Source organism: Vicia villosa, linkage group LG2 (assembly GCF_029867415.1).
Source record: "Vicia villosa cultivar HV-30 ecotype Madison, WI linkage group LG2, Vvil1.0, whole genome shotgun sequence".
In the NCBI taxonomy this organism is placed as follows: domain Eukaryota; kingdom Viridiplantae; phylum Streptophyta; class Magnoliopsida; order Fabales; family Fabaceae; genus Vicia; species Vicia villosa.
The window spans coordinates 212,945,187-212,965,252 of record NC_081181.1 but is presented as its reverse complement, the minus strand read 5'-3'; the positions used below and the strand labels follow the sequence as shown (position 1 = coordinate 212,965,252).

At 33.1% G+C, this 20,066-nt stretch overlaps 1 protein-coding gene across 1 annotated transcript; it reads left to right on the top strand.

Annotated features, from left to right (window-relative positions):
• The first annotated feature begins 15,412 nt into the window (after positions 1-15,412).
• Positions 15,413-19,632, top strand: LOC131653798 (phosphoenolpyruvate carboxylase 2-like). The gene is made up of 9 exons (XM_058924083.1): positions 15,413-15,842; positions 15,923-16,317; positions 16,401-16,485; positions 16,754-16,976; positions 17,076-17,179; positions 17,273-17,360; positions 17,469-17,623; positions 17,733-18,731; positions 18,849-19,632. The coding sequence occupies exons 1-9, from the start codon at positions 15,675-15,677 to the stop codon at positions 19,530-19,532; spliced, it is 2,901 nt and encodes a 966-aa protein (XP_058780066.1). The 5' UTR covers positions 15,413-15,674; the 3' UTR covers positions 19,533-19,632.
• Positions 19,633-20,066: the final 434 nt, after the last annotated feature.

The window sequence follows — 20,066 nt, the reverse complement described above, 5'->3', positions numbered from 1 at the left end:
TGTGTTGCAGTGAATCCAGTGAGCATATATAGGATCTCAAATAGAAGGTTTTGGTTAGGGTTCCATCGATGAATTTGTCTTTGTTCTTGGAAATCATAGCAATTTGCATCGATCGAGCCCAAGTATTCTTGTCAGTAAGAATAGGAGAAACGAGGACGATTGCAAGGTTTTCATTCGGATGAAGATAGTAGGGGTTTACAGAATTCGTCGCATAAATCAATGAAGCTCTGGTACGCCATTGAAGGAGATGAAGAATCGAGAAAAGAAGAAACAGTTGCAGAAAGAAAGAATATCTGCAATGGGAGAATGAAAGAGATAAAAGAATGAACGATTCTTCAAAGAGGAATTTGTGAACAATTGAAGAAGAAGAAGAAGAAGAAGAAGAAGAAGAAGACGAAAGAGGAGTGATGGCTATCAGAGCTGGGTGAGCTCTAATACCATGTTGATGATGAAGATCTTTGGATAAAGAGAGAAGAATATTGCAGAATGCATTGAAGAATAAACTCTTTCATTAATTTGATATGAGCAACTAAAGTGCATTATATACAGTGTTAATTAAAATAACTAACTGCACTATCAGTAACAAGTAACTACACTCTAAGCTATTGGGCTGAACAATAATATAAATGGACCTAGGCCTGTATGATAAAATACAAAGTATATGTACTAGTTAATAGTTCTCAAAATGTGATTCTCAATATAATGAAAAATCTGATCCATCAAATATGTTTATGCATAATTTTCTATCTTAAGTTCAAGATCATATCTCACATCTTGTAAAAGGAATTCACGACTATCAAACATATTAAGACAAATTGAACTTATACCAAGTACCTTGCATATCTTGTTATTTCTAAAGTGAATGAGCCCATCTTCTCAAAGTTTCAAAGTCTTAAAATATTCTTTTATCATGAGTTGTTTGTAGGTATGATTTCACTCTTACTCGCATTATCACTTCTCCTCCACAGTTCACTAATTTGAGTATGAATGTTCATGGTACAATTCGGTTAGAAAACCAAATCAAACCAAAGTAAAAAGTTACTCGAATTGAACCGAACCGTTTTAATTTATTCAGAACCGAACCGAACCAAAATTATATTTTTTTAATTGTTTTTTGATAAAAATAAATAAATTTTTGTTAGCATTTTTTTATTTTCAATTTTAATTCAATTTATTTGTCATTTGGTTTGGATCAGTTTCTATTTTTATTCTATTCATTTTTTATTTGGTTTGATTATATAATTATTAGTGCAATACATATTCTATTCACTAACTAAATATATGGTGTGTTCGGAAACACGGTTCACTGCCGCCACCGCACGTTTGGAGCCCTTCCACCGTGATTTTCAAAAGCTACTATTGGCAGCTTCCCACCGTGATTTTCTACCGTGGTTTTTAATAAATTCCAACCATAGGCATATTGATTTATTTATTTTAACTTCAATTCAATTTGATTTGACAACCCTAAACTTAAACGTATGAGTATTAATTTTATAGTTCCACTCCCTCCGTTCGTTGGAAGCACTCATTATCGTCTTAGCAAGCTCCATACCCCTTGTATATGTTGTTTTTGGTTCCACAACAAAAGAAATGTGTATTTCTAAATAAAAAAACAATGAAAATATTTTAGCATTTCAAAGAAAAAAATCCTAAGTTAGATTTATCATCAAAGTTTGTAAAAGAAGATGGTACAAAATTATTCTTATATATTTAATAATTGAAGTGAAAATAAAATTAGAAAACATGAAAATAAAAAATTCACATTTAGTATTTGTTTTTTTTAGCAAAAATTGTGGTAGCTAAGGAAGACACGATAAGAGAATCTCAATATCTATGAGGGAATATTCTTTCTTTGCCTATAGTCTTGCCAACATATATACCAAATGCAATTATGAGTGAAATATCCATTCATTGTACTATTAACTTGTGGATACCAATTGCAACAACACATGCTATTGTTCATCATATTTGCCTCTTCCAACGTTTAAAAGTCGGTTACATGTATCCAATAAAAGAGACAAACTTGTTAATTAACAAAACATGACCTTTGAAAAGTTCTAAGGTCAATAACTACGTGACACATGTTTTTGGTCCCATAATTTGGTTTACGTACACACAAAATGCCATGCACTCTGAAATAGAGAAAGTAAAATTTGATTGTGATTATTGGAGGAAATGAAGATCCAAAATACATCAAAAATGTGAAACAGTAATGTTTACGTCTGTGTAATAAATTATGAAAGGACATAATGTTTTTGAGATTTTGACATAAGTACATATGTTCGTTCTACATTTGATGACTACTTTGTTTTTTAGTCAAAGTACGTTTTAGTCAAGTTTATCGTGTTTTATGTGTCATAACAATGTTGATTTTGTGAGGAAAGTGATAGACTTCGACATTCGTTAATGACATTTTCAGTGGTAGTTGTAACTTGTAAGAGACGTGTGTAGAGAGGTCATATAAAAATGTTTTAAGATTTTTAATCAAATTAAAAATGTGTGAGTCTAGTCACTAATTTATTTGGGAGAAGGTCTCGCTATGATGAAATTGCATAATCCGCATGTTTAGAGCATTATTAGGCAAAAGAAAGTTAGTAAGTATGGAGCACATTTGTGACAAAAGTTCACACTCTCGTGGAAAAAAATTTCTTCAACGCCACCCTCTTCCATTACCTTCTCTGTCGGATTTAAAAATAATTGCGATCAAAACATAGTTGTCAATAGACAAATTAGATAGTCTATTGAATATAAACCTCAAAAGGTCACCTTTCAACCAAAGATTGTGTCAAAACAATGTTGATTCGTCTTTACCTACTATCCTAAAAGAAAGTGGTTGCTCCGTAGATTTATCTAGGTTCGGTCGAACACTGACCTACTCCTGTCCCCAACAAATCTTGTTAAAATTTTGACTAAAACTTTGAACTTTTTAAGATTATGGCCACAAACTTTTGATACAAGTTAATCTTTACAATGTTTTATCCTTAACCAAACAAGAAGATTTTTCCTTGGCTAAGCTAATAAACTAAATAGAGATTTTTCAGGCTAATCTCAAGAACCAAATAGAGATTTTAAGACTGATTAATCTCAAAAACCAAACTCTATTCTTCAAGAGTATTGTGACACCCTAAAATTCAAATCTTTTTTATAAAACATAATGTTACATAATATTTGTTTCATATAACTAATAGGGCATCACATCAAATCAAAATAACATAAACATATCTCATATTGAGTACTTGTTTAAACATTATCAAACTTAATAATTTAAACGAGAATCCCGATCTCGATGTCACATAAGCATAAATTAAGTCTAGTAGATTGATCTTATACACCATCCACAATAACCTTAGAGTAACACAACTATTCTTCAATCTCAACCTGAAGATATCCTGTACACAAGGCCGTCTCAATTTTTTGGAGGCCCTGTGTAGATTAGTCATGGTTCAACCATGACAAAATAATTAGAGGCCCTATTTACCCTCATTTTAACAGTGACAAATAGTTATGAGGCCCTATTTAGTTACGATTTAATCGTAAAAAATTTGAGGCCCTGTGCGGTAGCCCACCTTGCACGCCCTCAAAGACGGCCCTGCCTGTACATAAATTCATATCGTGGAAACACAGAAACAGAGGGGTGAGAATACATTCTCTAATTTACAAGGTATAATAACAACAAACTATCACATAATCAATATCTTAATCACTTGCCGTTACACAAAATCATACAACATTAGACAGTGTTACACGATATTACGTAATATACACATGAATGCTTATGTAATGCACTTCAACCTCTACTTTATATGCATGTGGTACCACTCGTTGAAATCATGACCTATTTTGGGAGGACACATGAGCTACATTTCGTACCACAACACTCTCCCCGAGTTATATGGTTTGGGAGTACATGTGAGCTATGTTCCATAGTGCAACACTCTCGCTAAACTCTAGTTTAGGACTACATGAGAGTTACGTACATAATAAAACACTCACTCTAAGCTAAAATCTAAGAGTACTTGCGAGCTACATACATACTACAACACTCTCGCTAAACGCAATAGTTTAGGAGCACATGAGAGCTACTTACATACTACGACACTCTCTATAGACACAAACCTACTCCGACTCTAGTATAATGCATCATGATTAGACATACGCGAATTCCTCCTGAACCTCCTTCTATTTTTAAAACACATTTACTTTTATTACAACATTAGGGTTTCACAATAGTTTTATCATACATTCAGTTCAATTGCTATATTAGGGATTTACAATAGTTTTATCAAACATTCAATTTGATTGCCACATTAGGGCTTCACAATAGTTTTACCAAACATTTCATCCATGCCCTACTTTACCTTAAAATCATTTATTAATAATAGTATTACACATACATATATATATATATATATATATATATATATATATATATATATATATATATATATATCATGAAACTTTAACACAAGATAGATCTTTGAATTAGCTTTCTAACGCATATGATCGCGCCTCGATCGGAGTTTCTAAATTCAAGTTATCCTATTTTCAATTCTGCCTTAAAATTTTTAACACCAGTAGTCTAATACCAAATAGTGATATTCGACTACCATTCATCCAGAAGTCATAATTTCAAACTTTTAACATTTCAAACTTTTTAACACCTGTAGTCTAATACCAAATAGTGATAGTCGAATACAAAAAGGTGTTATTCATATTCGAATTCCACTAGAACAAAAGAATATCATTTTTTTTGCATAATCTTGTATTCAAACGTCACATATAGTTCTCTTAACTCAAGGACAAAAATAAACACTACAAGCATGAAAATTTCATATTATGACATATCAAAGCATCATTTAGTATCAATTGAACACGACCAACCCATATTAACACATCATCATCAAAATAAAACATGAATCAATTATCATATACATACTCATTAACAAACATATCAATTCACACAAAAATCCAAAGACCTATAATACAAGAAAGACTCGTGATCTAGGGTTTTTGAATAATCATCCCTTAGGAAAATCTTTACAAGCAATTAGGATGAAGTCAGAGTTCAAGAGAAACCCCACTACCCTTAACGCTAAAATACCCCGATTATAGAATAGTCTCCCCCTTTCCTTGTTATTGCGAAGCTTTCTTTCCCGCATCAATCCTAGTCCACAATAGCAATGCTCCTTACCAGAATCTTTGGGAATTTGAGATTTTCTTTTGAATTTATGAAGAATAAGGGTTTTTCCATTGAAATCTTTGGAATGTTTATGGTTTTCTTAGAGAATACATGTTTTCTTATTTTTTTTATCTTTCTCTCTTTATTTCTTTCCTTTTTCTCCCCTTACAAAAATCAGCCTTTTATTCACTAATCTTGTCCCTTCACTTCCTTCCCACATTATCCCATAAATTTTATTTTACAATTAAATATAAATAATTCATATCATTAATAATAATAATCCTTAATAATAACAACAATAATTATATTTTATTTTAAATAATACTCCCTCCGTTCCTTTTTAAGTGTCGTTTTAGAAGATTTTTTTTGTTCCTATTTAAGTGTCGTTTTATAATTTAATGTTACAATTTATCATTTATACCCTTATTTTTTCAATAACTCCACCTCAAATTTTTCAATTAGTTATTGGAAAAAGAGAGTGAATGATTGAATTTATTTGGAAAGAGAAAAATAAATAAGGGTATAATGGGAAAAGTAACTCTAATAATCCACTATCTTGGTTGAAGAGCTTTTTGCTAAAACGACACTTAAAAAGGAACGGAGGGAGTAATAAAAAACAATACTAATAATAATAATAACAATCTTGAAAGCTCACTAAAAAATGAAATAATAATAAAAATAATATTCTAATTAATTTTGGGGTGCTACAAGTATCGCACTCTAGAAAGTATTTTCAAGGGAACTTCACTCAAACAATTTTTTTCTCACAAGAAGTGTTTCACTCAAGAGTACCAAGACAACTTAAGTGAAAGAAACTATTCTTTTACAGAGAGAGAAAGAAGATAGAGAGATAAACTCCAAAGAAAATAAAAACTTTGGATAAATGTTGTGAAATGAAGAGGAGGTGACCTCCTTTATATAGGAGAAGGAAACTCCAAAAAAGGAAAAGATCCATGGGTGAAATTAAAGTCCCAATTGACTGGGTTCTTGTCCCAAAAAATTGGATGACCAAATTTAATCGATTACCTTTATCCTATATGGAAATATTGGATAGAGAGCCATTACAAGTCATTAAGATGTTGTTCTAAACATTTGGTTAATCATTTAGGCATTCTCTAGTTGATTGACTTAATGTCCCAATTTATTTGGTAGTTAAAAAAATCCTCCAATCGATTGGCTTTAGGTTCCAATTGATTGGTTAGTTAAAAAATGTTTCAAAAGGAAGTTTGTTGTATCCTAATCAACTTGCTCGATATTGAAAACATTTTAAAGATCTTCGATAGATAATAAAGAGATTTTAAGTGTGTGTGTGTGTGTGTGTGTGTGTGTGTGTGTGTGTGTGTGTGTGTGTGTGTGTGATTTTCCTTAGTATCTTAAGAGTTACTTCTCTACTTTTACAAAACTCAGGTTACTAAGACAGACACAACCATGAGAGCTTTCACACTTTCTCTCTTTCACTACTCAGTACTAGAAAATTTGCTTTTAGTGACCGAATAAACTTATAAATCGGTCACTAAAACATTTAGCCACCGATTTTAGTGTTCTTTTTCATAAAATAAAACTAAAAGTTATGATACGTAGGAATCAAACTTGTGACCTCCGCGTATTTTAATAAGAACTTGTCATTACACTATTTAACATCTATTGTTATATTTTATATTTAAACATATATACATATATACATATAGTTTTATATAAATATATTATACGTTAAAACAATAAAAAAATATAAAAAATTTAGTAAAAGTTAAAAGAGAATTAAAATTTTTAAAAAATAAAAGGAAATGGTAACAAAATAAAGAAGATTAAAAATAGAAAAGGAAAACAAAAAATATTAGTAACCGAAATTTTGATCTCAACTTTTTATATATAAATAAATTGTATATAAAAATATTTTTTTCGTGACCGATTTAGTGACCTCTTAAAATTGGTTCATGAATATCAAATTTTGGTGGCTAATTCGGTCACTACAGTGACCGAAATTTCGGTCACAAACTTTTGGTGTCTAAATCGATGATTGATTTATTTTAGTGACCGATTTAGTGATCTCTTAAAATTGCCTCATGAATATCAAATTTTCGGTTACTAAATCGGTCACTAAAAGCGAATTTTCTAGTAGTGACTTCGAAGCCTTCAAGATTTTTTTCCAGATGCATTTATCATACAAGCACTTCAATGAAGACCGAATTACAACCCTTCTTTGTTAACCAGGTGTTAGCTGAAGATTTCGTTTTATATTGTTTGTCCTTCGAAGGAGTTGAGAATCGAAGGAAAGATGGTTACTGATGGCCATCCCTTAAAAAATAAAAGAATGACTACTGATGGTCATGCTTCGAGAGTAAATATTTCTAAGTTCACTATGAAGATAATGAATACTGAAAGCTAGTGAAAAGTATGTGTCTTCGGGGACTTAGACGAATTTGTAAATATATTCAAGTATTACTACTTAGCGTGTTTTCGTAATGTTTTTAATACACTGCCACGTGTCGAAAACGGACTCAGGCGGGAAGATTTGAAATTCGAAGACGGTTTCGTAACCGTTCAATAACAGATGGCTTCGCTGGAAGTTCTGATGAGAAACGTGGCAGCAGATTAGTATAGGACCGTTAAGGTCGAAACTAGTATAAATAGGAGTCTTAATGTTAGGATTCTGTGTGTTCATTTTGTACAAATCACTCACATATTTACTCAAGTATCAAGCGTTAAGAGAAAGAGTTCGCTGAGAAAATGTACGTATGACACCACCATTTTAATACATGTGTATTATCTTTTGTTTTTATCTTCCAGAATTACTGCATTTCGTTTACTTCTTGCCATTTACATTTCTGTATCTTTACTTTAGCGTCATTTACTTTCGAATTACTTTCATGCTATTTACTTTTAAAGTCTTTTACATTTCTGCAGTTTAAGATTCTTTACGTTTCAATTGTCCTTTTAATTTTCTATGTTATGTTACTTATCTTTTCGTTGAAGTCACATTTATATGTAACAAAGTGATTGTCAAGACTATTTGTTCTGTTAATCGAACAACGCCTATTGAAGAAGACAAATAATGAATATGATTCGAATAAACATTGATGACAATCTTCTTGACTATGTGTCCTAGGATCAATCTAGTCGATCCTGCAAGTAACCAAATCTTATTTATTATAGTTTGGAAGACTAGCGGTTGTTTACCGGAAATCACCGTAAACACCAGGTCACATTACAACCCTTGAAGTCCTTAATGATTCATGCTTTTATGTTGTTTAATTTGAGTTGCTTGGATGTATGCATAAGTTAATCTAGATGTTAGCAAGATTGTTGCGTGTGATTTAAGTTCCTCATTTTTTGTTCTTTATCCATTGATGAAGATGTGTGTTAGGTGTGATTCATGTTTGAACTTATGTTGCACAATCATGGCATCATTGTAGTATAGAGGTAAGCATTGATTTTCTTGTACTTTTGGAATTTAAACCATGCATTTGTGTTCTTTTGTCAAAGCTTGTTGATCTTAATATTTTTGGAAGTTTGCTTGTTTCTGTAGGTTTATTTTGCTCTTGTTTAAGGACAAATAAAGTTCTAAGTTAGGGAGAGTTGTTAGGGGTCAAATTGTGTTAATATTTAGTATAATTTAGTGGTACATTTTAACTCGATTCATTGCATATTCATGTTAAAAACCCATATTTATCGTAAATAATCGCTTTTTAGTTTTATCGAGTAAATATTGTATAGTTTAATCCTTTGTGGCTCAATTTTTAGGTTTGTTCGTATTGTTGAAGCATTGAGCATTGAAAGGCAAGAGAATGTCTTCAAGTGCATTTTTGGGAAGAAAAGAAAAGCTACAGGTTGGGATTAGCGAGCTAAACGCAATTGAAGCACGCTAAAGGTGCCAAAGTCAAGGGTGACCGCGCTTAGTGCCATTATTGTCAGTTTGATGTGTTTTAAGTGTAACTGTTCTAAGCTCGCTCTGTTTGGGCTTAGCGCGGTCTGGGATTTTAGGTTTTGTATAAATATATGCTTTCAAATATTTTGTAGACACACACCATTTTTAGAGAGGGAAACATTCCAAATACAGTATAGAAGTTCAGACGTGAAGAGTCGGAGCTGGATTACGCATCAAAGTTGAGGAATCAACCTTGATGTTTGTCATCTTCTCACTTTCCTTGTGAATCAAGCTACCTTGTCTATGGATAGCTAAACTCTTAGTGTACATATTGGATGTAGTCGATCATGATTATATGTATTTCTTTTTATCATTGTTTTGTGAGCTAGTGATGAATCAATATAGATGTTATCTTTGTTTTAATGTTATTTTTATGATTTGAAATATTATTGACAAATATCTTTCAAGTCAAGACCTAAGATCATCATCTATCAAAGAACAAACTCTAGACATAGATTTGGAGTTTGATATTCACTTGTATCAAGTCTTAATGCTTATTGTATTATTTAATGAGTTGAGACATCATCGATTAAACAATACGGTAAAATATCACAATATCGATTAGAAATAAGCGGTATTGAATAGTGATACGTGATTATATCGGTTAATAAATTATTTTCACATATTTGATTGATAGAATACATATGAGATAGGTTGATGAAATCTAATCCCGATATGTTTATTTAAGCGTTAAATTTCCAAACCCTTACCGTTTTTACTTGATATTGAAACAATTACCTTTTCACAATTGAAACCCTTATAAACCCTTCCTTAAAACCAATAGTAACTTTGGAACAATGATATCACACTAATTCCTGTGGAGACGTTATAAAAATACTATACCCACCTAATTTAACTTTCAACATGTACTCAAGCTAGTTATGGAGAAAAGAAAGTCAAGTGTTAAGGTTAAAGTATTTGAGATGATATTTGAGCCAAGGATGAAGTACTATGTGGGTATTACCAAAGGAAAGGCATTGAGAGAAAGGAACATGGCAGATGAAATTATTGAAGGAGATGCAACAAAACAATATACCATGTTGTGGAGTTATGCATCAGAATTAAAGAAGCAATGTGATAGGAATACTCTGAAAATAGACATTGAGAGACCATTTCCTACTCTACCTCCAATATTTGGGAAAATTTATTTTTACTTTTATGGTTATAAGAAAGGCTTACCAAAGGATGTAGATCTTTTATTGGAGTGGATGGGTGCCACCTTAAAACAAAATATGGTGGCCAGTTATTGGTGGTTGTTAATGACCAGTACTACCATTAGGCCTTTGGTGTAGTGGAGATTGAAACAAAAGAAAGTTGGAAATGGTTTCGATAGTTAATAATTGAAGATATTGGTGCTGAAACAAGATATGTTTTTATCTTAGATCAATAGAAGATACATTTTCTTTCATGTTTTTCATATGTTAGTTTGATTAATTGTGTTTTTGTGAAAGTGTTAGAGACTTGTGAGTGTATATGAAGAGATGTTTGAACAAATTAAGTATATATAAGATATGTCTGATACATTTGTATGCCAATTTTAAGAAGAAGTTTAGTGGTGGAGCTACAGTAAGAGATCTATTGATGGGAGTTGCAAAAGCTACTTATTTTTAAACTTGGGAGAAAAGATTAATGAGGTAAAGCAACTAGAGAAGAAAGCATGGGATTGCTCGATGGGAGTACCTACCAAGCTATGGTATAAGCATTCTTTTAGATTTTACCCAAAGTGTGATGTCTTTATGAACAACATAAATGAGTCAGGAACTATTTAATGAGTAGGGTTGCTAATAACTTAGCTGGCCTTGATAAATGGAAACACCAAGTCATGCCCATACTAGGAAAAGAATAGAAACAAAGATTATGTTGAGTGGTCAATGGATGCCAACAGGGAGTATGAGTGACATTTTGCAAGTTCCTCATCATTATAATGGAATTCAATTTGTAGTTGATCTTATGAAGTATGTGAGTCCTTATGAAGTATGTGAGTCCTTATGAAGTATTTGATGTTTTGATGATGATATGTGATGTTTTGGTGATTTATGCGATATTCATGTGTGTTATGAGGATTATTGAGGATTAAGATATTTTAGAATAATTAGAATAATTAGTTGGGATTATTTTAATTAGTGAAATAGAATAATATTGTTGTTAGAGATGATAAGGGCAAGATAGTCAATTTAAGGGACTAATTAAGGGGCAACAAGAGGAAAGACATATTAGCGGACCTAGGGGTAAAAAGAGAAAAGTGGGAAGAGAGATATTCATTCGATCGTAAGAATTGGGAGAACACTAGGAAGAGGAACTAGAGCACAAAGAGGCAAAGAGGTAGAGTTCAAGTTAACGCGAAGAGGATTTAATAGCAAACTACAAATTGATTTATCTTGATTATTATAATTGATTTATGTTTTGGATAGTTGTAGGTTTTGGTTTGGAACTTTGATTCATGATTATTACGTGATAATGAGATGAAATTGATGAATTGGTAATTTAGTGTTGCAATAGGTTAGTACCCACAATGTAATAATAAGTTAGATGGTTGTTGAGTGATGAAAATCTGTGATCTATGATGAGATTGAAGCATATAGTGGGTAGAAATCACAACATTGGGACTGGTTTTTATGCAGGAGATCATAACAGGAAAACCCTGTTCGCGCAGATTCGTCGGGCGAATCGATCCTGTCGCGGGGGCGAATCAACTAACCCAAGACGCGTCGGGAGAATGATGCAGGCGAGGGTAGGTGTTGGCTACTGACTTGGTTCGCCTACGGGTCAGCCGAGCGAAGCCTTAGGTGAACGTGTGTTCATCGAGAGAAAGAGAAGCTATGACTTGAGAAAATTGAGATGTTGGCTACTGACTTCAGTCGTCGGGCGAATGAGGATGCTCGTCGGGCGAGTGATGCTTAAACCTGAATTTTTGTATAGGTCATTACTTGACTTTCTAAATTCTGTTTGACGCGTCATTCGAAGCGTAGAGGAGCTAAAGAAATAATCTAGACCCTGGTGGAATAAAATAAGATGTAGGACATAGTTTTCTAGGATTTTCTTTATGATGATATGATGATACCTTGTAATAATATGATAGTAAATATTCTTTCTATTATGAAATTGAAGTAACCATGTCTTGTTGTTACTTCACTTGTGTTCTATGATGTTTTGATATTGTTGTGATGACGTGTATATTTATGAAGTATGTGAAGAGGTATGATTAATATGATGAATGATGATACGTCTTAACTAGCTGTGGTCATATTTTTGTGTGTTGCGCATCATGCATTCATAGCATTTGTCAGGATGAATATTCCAGTGATGTTTTGCAGGATAATGATCCAATGAAGGTTGTAGGACGATCCGATCTAGTGATTTCCTTAATCCCATAGTGCGGATTAAGTGCAATTTGTGATGTGCTCCGATTCCAAGCGGGAATCATTCCTATTGGTAGGGATCTTTGGAGAATAACAATGACTAAGTCATCAGTGACGTTTTTGTACCACATGCATGAGTCTACTTGATGTTGCATCTCATTATCTGTGGCATTGCATAATATTTTAATTAAATGATGTGTTTAATTTGATTCCTGAGTTATGGTGTTTCCATGTGAAGAACTCGTGATTGTTGATTTATGCTATGAACGTAGTAAATGATGTTATGTTGTTGTCGTTCCTATGTTATAGTTACTATATCTATTACTTATGTCGTTTATAATGATTATGATTTACTCACCCTTTCTACTTGAAAATGTTGTCTCGAAACGTGGGTAACTTGCAGGTGATAAAGATTAGTGCAGGAAGCTTAAGAGGTAGTTTTGGAGTGCGCTTATTTAATTCTCGTTGAGTCTAGTGGATCTTGCTCTGATATGTAACATCGGGGTTAGGATCGATTGAGTGTGAACTTTGAATAATTTTGTTATTTTGAACAATTTTGTATTACTTTTATAATCATGTTGTTGTAAGCATGAAGTGTGGAGATTTTGTTGATGTTTGAACTACTTTTCTCAGTATTGGTTAACATATGAAGGAGTTTTAAGGATTATTTATTCCGCTGCGAAGTTTGAAATGGTTTAATTAATAAGTACCAAAGATGCTATTTATAATCAAGTGTTTTGCAACCCGTGTTACGGAGCAGTATCGTTTGTTACATGAAGTTATATAAAGATGTGACGCCCTTGTATTTTATTTATTTTATTTTTCGTAAAAATACAAGCAAAAGTATATGTGGATTAGAAGGGTGTTACATCTACTATGCATTATCAAAATTTGAATATAGAATTATTTGTTGATTCATGTTATTCGAGGGAGGCTTAGAGAAAATATTATGAAAATAATGTAAGTCCCATCAATGATATGGACATATCGTGAGATGTGGATATTGAAGATAAGTTACCACCACATTATAAGGGTTCAAATATGTCTAAAAAATTGAGGTTTAGGGAGCATGATGAAATAAGGTAAAGGATGGGGAGACCTAGGGTGGCATATAGGTGCACCAAGTATGACAAAATTGACCATAATTCAAAGAAATTTCAGAGCAAGAAACAAGACCTTAATGCATTGAAAAGAAAAGTAACTTTACAAATTTATTCTGATTGTGCACATTCTATTTGTTGCAAACTAATTGTGTATTATTTATATTTGTGCTTATTCTATCTGTTGTAAACATGATGTGTATAGGAAAATCACTAAAATCAATAGTAAAAATAAAGGGGTTGCTAAAAAAACCTTCCCAAGAACCATGGTCCTTAATATACATCTGCTACTAATACACTTGCTATTGATACACCTGTTACTAAAGACACTTGGATTGATCCAGAAATAGATGCAGTGATTGGAGAAATGATGGCAGATGTTGCAATAGTTGAAGTTCAACCTTCTCAATAGTCACAATTTCATGTCTATAATCCTACCTATGTTGCTGACCAAAAAATTCCCAAGTCAAACTCTCCAAGTAAGATGAAGTTTAAACCACTTGATAAGAAGAAAAAGAAATATAATCCCACCCCTGAGAGGAGAAGTGATATGCTGAAAAGTTTTTGTAGGTCAAAAAGAAATGTCGGCCCTGAATCAACTTCCGCTGAACCATTTGAAATTAAGTTAAAGAAATTGACAATGTAATTCTTGGCAATATAGATAAAAAATTAGGGACTTGTGTGCGAAAAAATGAAATCATGAGATGAAATTTTTAGGTAACTGACTCACACAGTAATTACTAGTTTACTAGTGCGTAATATATGTTGAGTTAGGAACAGTTTAAAATGCATATTATGTGCTCATTTTAGAACATATTTGTTAAGCACATTATGTTCACATTTTTGTAATGCACATTATGTCAATTTATTATTAATTGATATTTATTTTGTTTTAGTAATATATATATAGAGGAGGGTTATATTTACTCTAAGAGTAAGTTATTATAACTTATTCCACATCTTGAATATTTATTATTTTCAATCTAACGGTTAAAAATAATAAGTAATTAAATGTGAAGAGAGAAAAGTATTCCTTATTATTTTTAACCATTAAATCGAAAAGAATTAATGGTCAAGATGTGGAGTAAGTTATAATAACTTACTCTTGGAGTAAATATAACCCTTCTCATATATATATATATATATATATATATATATATATATATATATATATATATATATATATATATATATATATATATATATATATATATATATATATATATATATATATATATATATATATATATATATATATATATATATATATATATATATTAAAATAAATTATCAATTTTCAAATATATGTTAAATCATTGTGTTTGTTTATTTAATAATTTAATAATAAATTTTTTGAAAAAAATTAAATATTCTTTAACAACTTAAAATAATATGATATTTCATACTTAATATATTATTTTTTATTCAACGGATGAGTTTTATAGTATCCTACCTATATCTTTACCAATGTCATCTTTAGAAGAGTCATAATCCATCAACGTCAGGTTAAGTCTAAAAAATTTACATTAAATCTCATCCGTTAATAATATTCGATCGAACGGTTCTATAAATAACTTATTTTTTAGGAATAAAATTTATCATTAATAAATTAATTAATATCTTTTAATAACTAATACATATATATTTCTTCCTAGTTGTAACAAAAAGAAAAACTAATACATATATATTTAAAAACAGATAATCCGATATTGTTTTTCAATAAAGATATAACATTTTTTAAATAAGATAAAAATATTCTCTACTGTTTCCACATCTAGAATGTTCTACTTTGTTTTAACTAAACAAGAGAAAAAAAAGGTTTCTCCCTCTATATATTGAAAGAGAGAGATAGAGATTTTTTGTGTGACATGCCTATCTTTCTCTAGCTCCGTGATCAAAGGCATTAGTTAGTTACATAAGTTTGTTTCTTTTTTTCCTTGTACTTTCCCGTGCAGTACAGTTACACAACAAAACCCAATCCCTATTAACTCGGAACCACCTAGATTTTCTCACTAGAATTTTCTCTCCACTATATAATTCAACTCTTCTTCCACCTTCATCTTCCATCATCCATCAATTCAGTGAGTGAGTGAGAGAGAGAAAAAAACATCATGGCTACTCGCAACATTGAAAAGATGGCTTCAATCGACGCTCAGCTGAGGTTACTGGCACCAAGAAAAGTTTCTGAAGATGATAAGCTTGTCGAGTATGATGCTTTGTTGTTGGATCGGTTCCTTGACATTCTTCAGGATTTGCATGGCGAAGATATCAGACAAACTGTAAATCTTTGTTTTTATGTTTTTTTTTTGTTGTTATATTTGATGTATGAACTTGTGGCTAAGATTTTTGTGATTGATAGGTTCAAGATTGTTATGAACTATCAGCGGAGTATGAAGGGGAGCATAAGCCAGAGAAGCTTGAGGAGCTTGGGAATATGCTGACTGGTCTTGATGCTGGAGATTCTATTGTTATAGCGAAATCGTTTTCGCACATGCTTAATTTGGCGAATTTGGCGGAGGAAGTTCAGATTGCGTATAGGAGGAGGATTAAGTTGTTGAAGAAAGGTGATTTTGGTGATGAGAATTCTGCTATAACTGAGTCGGATATTGAAGAGACTTTTAAGAGGCTTGTGACTGAGCTTAAGAAGACGCCGGAAGAGGTTTTTGATGCTTTGAAGAATCAGACTGTGGATTTGGTTTTTACTGCTCATCCTACGCAGTCGGTTCGTCGATCTTTGCTGCAAAAGCATGGAAGGTTTGTGTACTATGTGTGGAATTGTGGTATTTTCTGTGATAAGGATTAGTCTTTTGGTTAGTAATTGTTGTTTTCGTTTGCAGGATAAGGAATAATTTGACACAGTTGTATGCTAAGGATATAACACCAGATGATAAGCAAGAACTTGATGAGGCTTTACAAAGAGAGGTACATGCTTGATTCCTTATTCAATATTTATGATATGAATCTCTGAGTTGATGTTGATTGATATGTAGTTTCTAGGGATTTATAAACATTGTGATTGAGAACAATATTTTCTTGGAAAATTTTATAAGTATGGTGGATTTTATATGCTTAGGCTTAATTAATCTGAATATAGTGTTATATATAGTTTGTGTTGAGTGTTGTGGTTAGAATTATAGATGAGTTTTTTTGCAGTAAATCTATAGCTTTACTGATGTTTGGTCATACGCAGATTCAAGCTGCGTTTCGTACTGATGAAATTAGAAGGACTCCTCCTACACCGCAAGATGAGATGAGGGCGGGAATGAGCTACTTTCATGAGACAATTTGGAAAGGGGTTCCGAAGTTTTTGCGACGCATTGACACAGCTCTGAAGAACATTGGAGTGAATGAGCGTGTTCCGTATAATGCTCCTGTTATCCAATTCTCTTCTTGGATGGGAGGGGATCGTGACGGTAAGAAATTATCAAATGAACACAACTTTTTTCTGAAGAAACAAGGCTTACGATGTAGTTATAGTTTTTGTGTTAAAATATGTTTAATGTGTATTACAGGTAATCCTAGGGTAACACCTGAAGTTACAAGGGACGTGTGTTTGCTGGCTCGAATGATGGCTGCTAATTTGTACTTCTCTCAGATAGAGGATCTCATGTTCGAGGTAATTGAATATGCCGGCTCTACTGTGATAATAAACTTTCATTAAACATTAAGAAAATGGTTCTTAAATACTTGCTTTTATTTGCTTTTGCAGCTGTCTATGTGGCGTTGCAACGATGAGCTCCGTATTAGGGCTGATGATCTCCATAGCTCCTCAAAGAGAGATGCAAAACATTATATCGGTATGCATCATTATGTTCCAAAAACATCATTATTCGAAATTTCATAACTGATTAAAATTTCAGATCAGCAATGATGGACTATTCTTAACAGATTTTGAAATTTTGCAGAATTTTGGAAGCAGGTTCCTCCGAATGAACCATATCGTGTTATTCTTGGAGATGTGAGGGATAAACTGTATAATACACGTGAACGTGCTCGCCAGTTATTAGCTAATGAGAACTCTGACATCCCTGAAGAGACAACCTTCACAAATGTTGAGCAGGTGTTTACCTCACAACTGTCCAATACACTTTTAAAAGATGACGGCAATGGATTCGTTGCATCTGATTTGTGACACTATCTAACTTCCAATTTTTTGTTTTCTCTTGTAGTTTCTGGAGCCTCTTGAACTGTGTTATAGGTCACTCTGTGCAAGTGGTGACCGACAGATTGCAGATGGAAGCCTACTCGATTTCTTGCGGCAAGTTTCTACATTTGGACTTTCACTCGTAAGACTCGACATCCGCCAAGAGTCAGAAAGGCACACTGACGTTATGGACGCGATTACAAAACACTTGGAGATTGGATCTTACCGAGAATGGTCAGAGGAACGTAAGCAGGAATGGCTCTTGTCTGAGCTTAGTGGAAAGCGCCCTCTCTTCGGTCACGATCTTCCTAAGACAGAAGAAATTACCGATGTTTTAGAAACTTTCCGTGTCATTTCAGAACTTCCCTCGGACAGCTTTGGTGCCTATATCATCTCGATGGCAACGTCCCCGTCCGATGTTCTTGCTGTTGAGCTTTTACAACGCGAATGTTTCGTGAAGCAGCCGTTAAGGGTTGTCCCGTTGTTTGAAAAGCTCGCTGATCTTGAGTCTGCTCCTGCTGCGTTAGCACGACTTTTCTCTATAGATTGGTACAGAAACCGAATCAATGGGAAGCAAGAAGTTATGATAGGATACTCAGACTCTGGAAAAGATGCCGGACGTCTTTCTGCAGCTTGGGCACTATACAAAGCTCAAGAGGAACTCATAAATGTAGCAAAAGAGTTCGGTGTTAAGCTCACAATGTTCCATGGCAGAGGAGGAACAGTTGGAAGAGGAGGAGGTCCTACTCATCTTGCTATATTATCGCAGCCACCTGATACTATTCATGGCTCATTTCGTGTAACAGTTCAAGGTGAAGTTATCGAACAATCATTTGGAGAGGAGCACTTATGCTTTAGAACACTTCAGCGTTTCACTGCAGCTACACTGGAACACGGAATGCATCCTCCTGTGTCACCAAAACAAGAATGGCGCGCCCTTTTGGATGAGATGGCTGTCATTGCAACGAAGGAGTACCGCTCAATTGTTTTCCAAGAACCTCGCTTTGTTGAATACTTCCGATGCGTAAGTAACATTTGATCTCTCAATCTTCACTTATTATATACTTAAAGTCATAAAACTAATATATTTTTGCTTATATTCTGAGTCATAAAACTAATGAAAATACTTACGAAACTGCAGGCAACACCTGAGTTGGAATACGGGCGAATGAACATTGGCAGTCGTCCATCAAAGCGAAAGCCGAGTGGGGGAATTGAATCACTCCGCGCTATTCCTTGGATCTTCGCTTGGACACAAACAAGGTTCCATTTACCAGTATGGCTTGGCTTTGGAGAAGCATTCAAGCATGCAATTGAGAAAGATCCAAAGAATCTCCAAATGCTTCAAGACATGTACAACCAATGGCCTTTCTTCAGGGTTACCATTGACTTGGTCGAGATGGTTTTCGCCAAAGGAGACCCCGGGATTGCCTCTTTATACGACAAACTCTTAGTTTCGCCAGAACTCTGTCCATTTGGTGAGCGTTTGAGATCGAAGTATGAAGAAACCAAGCTCTTTCTCCTCAAGGTTGCTGGGCACAAGGATATTCTTGAAGGAGACCCTTACTTAAAGCAAAGATTAAGACTTAGAGACTCATACATCACAACTCTTAATGTCTTGCAAGCATACACATTGAAGCAGATTCGTGATCCAGATTACCATGTGAAGCTAAGGCCACATCTGTCAAAGGAGTTCATGGAATCAAGCAAACCAGCAGCAGAGCTTGTTAAACTTAATCCAAAGAGTGAGTATGCTCCTGGTCTTGAGGATACCCTTATTTTGACAATGAAGGGTATAGCTGCTGGCATGCAAAACACTGGTTAATTAAGCTCTATATTATGTGTATTTGTGAAATTGGAGACTTGTACCGGCATCTAATAACTATATTACTCTATTATTCAATAAATCATTTGGTTTTGGACAAGGTGTTTCTAGAAGTAATAAGCATTTATTCTGTGAATGTTTCATTAAACCTTTTAGTTGAAAGCATACTTGATTCATTTGATTATATCTAAATCTGAAATTGACACTTACTCTTTTCAGTTAAGCAAATCGATTCGTGACACTTACTCTTTTCAGTTAAGCAAATTGAGAATAGTAGATTGTAATTTATTTGTATGGTGTATTTTATATTGGCTCTAAATAAATTTGAGAACGTAGTGTAAGAGAAATACTTGTATGGATACGAACCTAAACCCATATTTTTAGGAACAACCAATGAAAAGAGAGAATATAAATTTTTTTAAATTTTAATTTCGTTTTTAATTGGCATCATGGGGGTGGTTGAGATAAAAGAGGAGAGAGACAATTTTATTTTTAATTTTTAATTAATAAAAAAAATGTGATTGGTTGTGTGTA

What these genes read in the sequence shown, in the direction of transcription:
- LOC131653798 (XM_058924083.1), top strand. Translation starts at nt 15,675, where the DNA reads ATGGCTACTCGCAACATTGAAAAGATGGCTTCAATCGACGCTCAGCTG. An exon ending in ATGAGGCTTTACAAAGAGAG is followed by an intron (nt 16,486 to 16,753) that starts GTACATGCTTGA and finishes GGTCATACGCAG; the next exon opens with ATTCAAGCTGCGTTTCGTAC. An exon ending in TAGAGGATCTCATGTTCGAG is followed by an intron (nt 17,180 to 17,272) that starts GTAATTGAATAT and finishes TTGCTTTTGCAG; the next exon opens with CTGTCTATGTGGCGTTGCAA.